Source organism: Centropristis striata, chromosome 20 (genome assembly GCF_030273125.1).
Source record: "Centropristis striata isolate RG_2023a ecotype Rhode Island chromosome 20, C.striata_1.0, whole genome shotgun sequence".
NCBI classification, from domain to species: Eukaryota; Metazoa; Chordata; class Actinopteri; order Perciformes; family Serranidae; genus Centropristis; species Centropristis striata.
The window spans coordinates 8,672,394-8,680,966 of record NC_081536.1 but is presented as its reverse complement, the minus strand read 5'-3'; the positions used below and the strand labels follow the sequence as shown (position 1 = coordinate 8,680,966).

The 8,573-nt window shown below is 38.6% G+C and overlaps 2 protein-coding genes across 2 annotated transcripts in view; both read right to left on the bottom strand.

Annotated features, from left to right (window-relative positions):
• Positions 1–337: 337 nt before the first annotated feature.
• On the bottom strand, positions 338–6,004 carry ly6pge (lymphocyte antigen 6 family member pge). The gene is made up of 3 exons (XM_059359502.1): positions 5,610–6,004; positions 3,160–3,276; positions 338–2,262 (listed from the first exon to the last, which is right to left on the bottom strand). Exons 1-3 carry the CDS (start codon positions 5,668–5,670, stop codon positions 2,069–2,071), a joined length of 372 nt encoding a protein of 123 aa, XP_059215485.1. The 5' UTR covers positions 5,671–6,004; the 3' UTR covers positions 338–2,068.
• A 1,070-nt stretch (positions 6,005–7,074) lies between these two features.
• tacc2 (transforming, acidic coiled-coil containing protein 2) overlaps positions 7,075–8,573 on the bottom strand; it is a 43,192-nt gene continuing 41,693 nt past the window's right edge. Inside the window, exons 18-19 of the mRNA XM_059358867.1 lie at positions 8,135–8,255; positions 7,075–8,053 (exon numbers count right to left, since the gene is read on the bottom strand). Of these exons, the coding sequence (XP_059214850.1) occupies positions 7,988–8,053; positions 8,135–8,255 (187 nt within the window). The 3' untranslated portion in view covers positions 7,075–7,987. The remainder of the gene's footprint in view (positions 8,054–8,134; positions 8,256–8,573) is intronic.

The window sequence follows — 8,573 nt, the reverse complement described above, 5'->3', positions numbered from 1 at the left end:
AAAATCTGTATCACCTTCTAATCATAACATCTGTCCGTAGGCCTATATTTCGTTACACCTCTGTCTAATTAGTTTTTTCCCCTGTCTCTACTACTGTGTGACATACATTAAGAGAATAAACGCAAAGAGGAATTCATCTTCTTGGGACCAATGAATGCCTTTACCACAATTGATGGAAATCCATTCAATAGTTGTAGAGATATTTTTCAGCTGAACCAATCATCATCACCATGCAGCTCACACAGCTAAAGAAAAAAAAGATGTGAAATAATGTCACACAAAGGACAGTTCACTTGGTTGACAGAAACGATAAAATATACAGAGGCAGTAATAAAGAGACTTTTACATTGGTTTTATTTACACTGAATTATGAATATCAACACATTTATCATGGTCTGTACATCCTGTATTAGCTCTTTGTGCCATTCAGTGGTATAGCATTTCCTTACAGTGGAGAAAGGGTGGTCATCCTTATTTCTTTAGATTCATTCTAGAATAGATTTGCATATATAATGACAATCGAATAGAAAATAGGTTAAAATAATCTTCAAAAGATTTGAGTATGCAGGTTGCTAGGACATAATAAAATACACTGTACTGAAACTCCAAACTTTTGCATTATTTAAATACATTTTAGGACTAAAAACGTCAACCCTGTCTCCTCACAAATTATGTTCCAACACAACAAATGGCATTCTCAACTATGTTTGGAGGGAAATATACTTTCTCACAGTTTGCAGTGGCATCTTAAGCATGTGGTTAATGTTTTAAATTGAAATAAAACTTCTTGGTTAGTAAAACATGATTTGGGTTTAAAAAAAAAAAAAGTACATTATTATTATTATTGTTATTTTAGTTAATTTACAGTCATAAGTTGATATAAGGCAGAGTTGAGTTTAAGGTTCACGCAGGACACAAACAGCTGTCCCACAGGGTGAAAGTCCCATTTGTTTGTTTCCACCACCCTGATATCCTTTCTATGCAGCGTTATACGGACTTTGATTAGAAATGCATTCATGATATCTCAAAAACAAATTTAATCCAGGAGAAAATACATTTCCCTTGACAAAATGCAATTTTGTTGCATGAAGAGGTTATTTTAAGGATAGCAGGCTAAAAAATATATAAAGACACCAGCAGCAGCAGGTTATCATGGTCACAAACATGGTCTTTGAAATTGCAAAATTTCCTAACAAGAAAAAATGGCAGCAAAAATGTATTAATTTATTTAATTTTCTATACAATATATACAGTCGCCTCTAATTATAGGCAATCCTCAAGCGAGGCGTGCTCAGGTTCTGTTTTTAAACTCTTTAAGTGACTTCAAACGCAGTGGATTAAACTCATCGGTGTAACACAGCTGTCCTCGGGCATATAAAAGGCTTATGTGGATTTGTAGTGTGTGAGAAGTGTTTTCTTTCCGACTTCCAAAATATCTCTCACGGCTCGTCAGATGTGTGATTGACAGGTAGAGGGCTAATGATGTAACAGCACGCCTGCTGATTGAACTCTTAGTGCCATATTTAGCCACAGGAACATCTGCTGCAACACGAGCCAGATACTTGTGCGTATAGGTATGCAGGTAAAAAACAAGCCAGATGCAGTAAAACGTTACTTATAAATGTGATTAGTAAGAAGTCAAAGTGCTTATTATCCTGTAGTTTCACACACTGTGTGCTCAGAACTAAGCAAGAGTGGAGAAACTGATGAACAGCATCCTCTCCTCTTTAATTTAGGAAGCAAATAAGAAATTATCACTGCCTGTTATTCCAGCACTTCCCTTAGGATCCTCTAGTTATTGGCTTAGTGAAATCCATTGAAAAACGCATCTACTTGAGTACAGCTTAATGGATTCAGTCCATCATGGTGTGTATAATCCAGTCACACCTGGCACCTCAAGCTCTTCTATGTACAGTAACTCCTTGATGTAAAGTATTGGTGAATCTAAACACAGTGGAATGGTAGAACAGCATGAAATGGAGGATTATGCTAGGGTTATTTGGCATTTCTGGAGCATATGAGAACAGCAGAAGTTGGCATTTGTGTTGCAGATTGTTGAGCAGTATGTCTACTTGAAGAAGCAGTGGAACAGCAGAGGCAGAAACAGCAGCAGGTAGCTGAGTCCTGGCAGCCGGGAGGCGAGGCTCGTCACATTGCAGTTATCACTGTAGCAGCAGTGAACTCTGACACCTGGTGCTCTGTAGCCCTGGCTGTTGGCCTGACTACAGAATGACTTGTAGGAGCACGACTTCATCACCCCGCCTGACAAAAGAGACGGAAATAGAAGGCAGTTACAGTGGTGTAGCAGCTGTTTCACACAGACCATCCGATGTACATTATGAACTTCCTGTGGCTGTAGCTGAGCTGTAAAGCTTTAGATTTGTTTTTTATTTTTGATCTTTGTCTGTGGGTGTTCAATGTACACTATTCACCTAACATCAGATTCAAATATCTACTAAATTATATTAAAACTGCTGGTACAGGTGTGGGTAGTAACAGATATTAGCAACCAGATTACATAAAATGAGTAGCTATTATCAATCCAGATTACATTTGTAAGATTATAGTTCCACTGTCAAGGATTACTTTGATAATTGAAATCTTTAAGATATGGCAATTTTCATATTATGGAACTTAATAGTACACTTGTGGACATTTATGCCTGCATGTTTTTCTCAGGTTAAGTTGATTTAGCCAATTTCTAAATGCTGAATATGTTCATCTTTATAATAAGTAAGTTGCTCCTCTCAGGTTGCTAGTTTTTTAATGCTGATTTATAGATATTGGAGTTTTTATTTCTTTAAATCTACAGTGAAAATGGAAGATGAACATTTTGACTAAATGCTCCTCTTGTGTTAAAAGAGCAAAGTCCTCCATGTGGCCTTTGAGTTAAGTCAATTTTGTGAAGAGAAACTGTCTGTGTGCCACAAACACATGGTGTCCTCATTAAGGATATTGATCGAGGAGAAGCACCAAAGCTCTTCATTTTCTTAAAAGCCTCGGACCCCCTGCTGACTGGGATGTGTCTCCAGACAGCAGCCTGTCTTCCATTAAACAAACACATCCTCACTTACAAATACAAATAGAGTCGTTTCTTTGTTGTTGGTTGAAAGAGAACAAGAAAAGGAAAGGCTACTACACTGTCACTGTTGGACTCACTGTCATGGCCCACCACTGCAGCGCAAGCATCTGAGTAGCTGGGACAAGATTTGGAGCCTTGCCGGTTGCAGTCTTCGTTATTGGAGCCCATGCAGGTATAACATCGTAGAGCTTCACCTGATGGAAACAGAGAAGAAATGCAACTACAGTGCATGCTTACTTAGGTGGTACAGTCACAACCTCATGGCATGTTGAAGTGACTTTTCACCTTCGGTTAATTGTGTTTGTTTTTTCACGACACCCATCAGTAAACACTGCTATTTCTCAACCATGGCCCAATTTACCACTATTGCTGCCTTGCACTTGTTGTGGAAGAACAAACACCTTCAGCACTATTATAGCACTATGAACCCTAAATAAACCGATTAAGCTGTTTAATTACAAACAAAAAAAAACTGATCAAAAGTATGCCGAAATAACAACATCATGATGCTGATTCGTAAAAAGTTTCAATTCAGGCTTTGTCAGGTCTGTCTGCAACAAGACAAGCGAACAAAAAATAAAATACTTGTTTTCTGAATGGAGTTCGGAACGATCAGAGCGATGCTACGTAGGAGATTCTAAGTGATGCAAATAATGCATATTTGCATTAACTTTCTATGTAATAACCCAGTGCAAAAATGTGCATTGCATCTGATGTGAACACACCATTAAAGTATATTTTTGTCTTGGTGTGTATAGAAATATATAGCATCAAAGATCTCATCACACTAGAAAAATGAGCTCATAAAATTTGTATAACAGCAAGTTAATGGCACGGAAGTCATATAGAAAAATTATTAAACTAGACTAGATTGCTGCTGGAGTACATTTAGAGGGAAATACCGCACCTTGTTTTTAAATGGCAGCTCTGTGTTATTCTTAGACTGAACTGATGTTATGGCCTCAGTTAATAGAACCTGTTTGTGATGCTAATGTCTGATTTTTTGCTAAACATCTAAAAAAAAAAAAGCACAAATAGGCTACTTAATGCTGCTAATGTCACTGCTGCCAAGTCTGCCCTTTAAAAAGTCATATTTAGACATGTAGACACTGGTACAAGTGGTTCTAAAGACAGCCAGCTGCAGCTGCTTTGGCATGGTAAAGACAGTATTATACTATAGCCCACTCAGACTAGCTCAGTCCCATTTATCATAAATTGCGGTCCATTGTTCGTCACAATCATGCAGTGTCTACAAGTGCCTTGACTGTGGATATTTTTACCCTTAATCAACACAGAATCCATGCGTTTGATGAGTGTGTACACAGAGGCATGGTAAATTCACTTCTGGGTGACTCTGATGTGTGACATTGTCCCACATGCACAGAGAGAGTAAAGTTAAGAGAAAGAGCTCTAATTAATCACTTCCTTCACACAAGTCTTCCCTAAATCAAGCAAAGAATTAAACAAGTGCACAGAGATTTAAAAACACATTTTCTAACCTTCAGCTAAAGCTTCAGGGGCCCACTTCAGCACATAAAACACTTAAATGTCTTCCTAAAGCTCTCCAGAGGAAGGAGCGCTTATTTGAGAACTAGCTGACCTTTGAAATATCACTTTAACGCTTCCTTTTGAAAACCCACATCCGTCTCCTAAATTCTAAAATGGCCCTTCAGAAACATCCTTTAATGCGTCTTCCTAAGAGGATCAAACCGAGCTGGACTTATAGGAATCACGAAAGCCTCAAATATTCTTTGTAGCAGCACATCTCTCTTGTCTTGGCCATCAAAATAACCTCCTGTAACACCAAGCTTGTGTTCAGTTATGATGGATGGACCAGAACGTTGATCACACAAAGTGTGTCAGTGTTCACCACAGCAGCAAACCAACATTTCTTGTGCGAATTTGAGCCGTTGGTCTCATTTCTTTGCTTCTTGTGCCCCCCTCTGCATGTTGACATGACATGTAAATGCCCCCTGCTGTTTGCAGTTGACCCCAATCTATCCCCACAGCACAGCCGCTCTACACACATGCTACAAGTATTAGCCTCCAGGCCTATTAAGAGATTAGCTGCTGGGATTGCATGCTGGTTGCAGAGGAGGATGACACACTGAAGGAAGGCAAAACTCAGCTGAATTACCAAAGAAATTAACAGCAATTAGCAAAGCTGACATAATATAAGTGCCATTAGTGGGTGTAATTGGGGTTTTTCTTTTTGATAAAACATGCAAGGCATTTTTTATGAAAAAATACAGATAACTGTTGTGTTGTTATATCCAGCATCTCGTGTCCTGATGTCTGAGAGCAAAGCTATTTTGGGCAGATATTCAAACAGCAGGTTCCTGCCCTCAGGAAGAGACAGAAACAAACAAATGCAAACTATTCTTGGAAATTCACAAGTGACAAGGGAGAGGAGTACCTGAAGGGAGACACCAACCAAGTTCAGATGACAGGTGGGCAGACAGAGGGTAGGGCAGGGACCTAGAGGAGGGCATATGATGGAGTAAAGATTATTTTTAAAAGGCCTTACTGTTAGTTGCTAGCAAGACGAGAGAAACCAGGAGCAGCGGACAGTAGTGGACAGCTCTCATGGCGCTGGTGGTCTTCAGTCGTCCTGATCACACAATGAAAAGCAGGTTGTTTGCTCCTAAAGCTCCCTGAGCTAAATCTGAACTATTAGATGAGCTAATATCCTCTCCTGCACTGACCAGGAGATTAGCTGCCCCTCCACTGGGACCACAGCTTCTCTTCTGCCTGAATGGACAAAAGACACAAACTAAGTTTTGTACTGTACTTCTCACCTCACCACTGGGCTCTAGCCACACCCATCCTGAGTCAGGCTCTTCCCTTTCTTTGTCCGTGTCCCAGCCTGGTCCAGTCCTTATTTCACCCTCCTGCAGCACGAAACTGATCTCCAGGTGTTTATTTAGTTTCTTCCGTGCCGAGTTAATTTGCCAGGAGATGCTTGTTGTCTTGTCAGGCATGTTGTTTGTTGCTGCAGAATAGACATGCTACAGAATAGCCTTAACCCTTTATCCCTTTTGTTAAATTAGAGGACAAAAACTGCCATACAATTATATATTAGTATTTTTTTCAGTTGGTTTAAGAAGTTTAATCCTTAAACCAACATTAATCCTGCTCAAAACTACCAAATATTCATAGAAATAAAGGGTTCATATTGTGAAAAAAAAAAAAAAAAAAGTCAAAAAAACACTTCTGTATTCTGTATACTAAATGCTATGGGGATTTATTTTTGTCTTACCACAGTCTGTAATATGTCAATGGTTAGCAACAGCATTGATTCTGATTACATTTTATTTAAACCTCTATAATATACTATAATGTACTTTATATACTGCTATAAAAATACTATTTTCCTCTTTTACTGGGTGATTAGCAACAATTGATTGACAATTGATTTTAAAGCACTGCAGACAACAGAAAATGATTTAGTCTGGTGGAATATAGTTTTAAAAAAATAAATTTTTATAACCTACTAAAATTATTATAGGAGCTCAGGTAGATCTTCCAAAAAAAAAAAAAAGAAAGAAAGACAACAAAAACTGTATGTTATTTACGCTCTATATTATTTCACTCTACACAAGCGGTATACTATTCTTTTCAAACAGGACAGTGTGATCCTGGAATAGTTGATGTTTAGACCTAGTCTGCATGTTTTTCATTCATACTGCTGCCACTTAGACTGGGAGAAGCTTGAATTTTACCCATGTATTCTTTTCGATTCAATAATCGCATCACTTTGATGTAAGGCATGTCCTGTGTGGTAAGTTATTGAGGTGGTAATTTATTGGTTATTGTGGCATTACTATGCTAAATTTACCCCCTGGCAACTGCAAAATCACTGATTTAAAGTAAGAGGAAAAACAAACTAACATCTATAATTGATCAATGCATCACAATATCAAATAATTGCAATCGCATCCTGATTTATCATGCCAGGTCAGCTGAACTCACAAGGAAACATTCAGTCGTCATTGTGCTGTATTGCCATCTTTTATTGCACTTTGTAAGCAGATGCTGTACAGCAGCTGTGCAGAAAAAGTTATTCCTCAGTGTGACACAACAACCATGACAGAACTAGGACATATCCATCCAAAATTAAATTACTCCTTGTCACAACTGAATAAGGTCACGATTAGTTTGCTTTATATCAAAATAAAATCCCAAAAAATAGTCGCACAATTTCATTGAGAAAGCTGTGACAAGTATGACAAATATCTACAAGGTTACATGAGGGAAGCAGGCCGAGGATGACAGAATAACTATCAAAAATGCATTGGAGTTTATTTTCATACTTGGAATTTCCTACAATATATACAAACATTAAACATTATAAGTTCTCCTTTCTTTTGTTTCCCACATGCAGTAAGCTATTGTGATAGTTTGTGTTCTCTTAGTGGTGTATCAACATTTTATGAAGGAATCTAAATTTCTGGTACTCTTTTTCAAAGTCTATCTTTCTCTTGAATCAGGAGGAAACAACAACAGGAACGGGTAAACAGTCTTCTCCCTCAGTGGCTGTCATGGCAACATCATTTTAGATAATTTAACCCACAAACAATGCTCTCGCTTTCTCATTACCATACACACATTCACACGCACAGACGCACTCATCAGTGATATGATACATTTTCTAAAATCTGACCCCTGATACAGTACGATACACTGACACATCAAAAATGTACAGAATGATAAGGAGGAAGCCATTCCTGTGGATCCTGTATACACAATGTCAGTAGGAAATTTAACCCCAAGACCATTTTGGCCTAAATGTCCATCAGTCCGTGGAAGTGTGGTAGATATTACTGATCATCTTCAATTTCGAAGTGGTTTTTTCCACAACCACTCCTCTTCTCTGTGAGCTTTGGCCTGGGGATGGTGTGGTCGCTAACTCTTCCCCATCTTGGCGATCAGCTCGTCACAGATCTTTGTCAACTCCTCGATCTCTTTGTTCTGCAAAACAAATGTTAAAATGGCAATTTATATACTCGTCCAGATGTATTTTTGACCTACACTCCAGGAATTCTCACTGACCTTTTGCTCCAAAGTTCGCTCCAGAGAGTCCACCTTCATCTGCTCCTTCCTCAGACTGGCCTGGTGGGCGGCCTGCTCCTGCTTGGCCTTGGCCCGCACCTGAGCTATGTCTGAATTGGCCCTGGAAACACACAAGTAATACAATGTAACCCCCATAAGCCTGGGAAGTCTTGTGAAAATTGCAACCTGACATTTAACTCAGCCAGTGAATGCAGTAACCACAACAACTTGACACAGTGCTGGTATTTATTGTTGACCTGCTATCTCCCCCTAAAAATCCAGTGCCCACAATCCCCGATTATCAATAAAAGTGAATGATGAGGGGTTTTAATAGGCATTTTTATTTATTTATTTTTTTACTTTTTTTTTGTTCTTCCTGGAACTTGTTAATTTTAACTGCATACTTTTCTAATGCAGGACAAGTTTGTGTTCAGGTAAC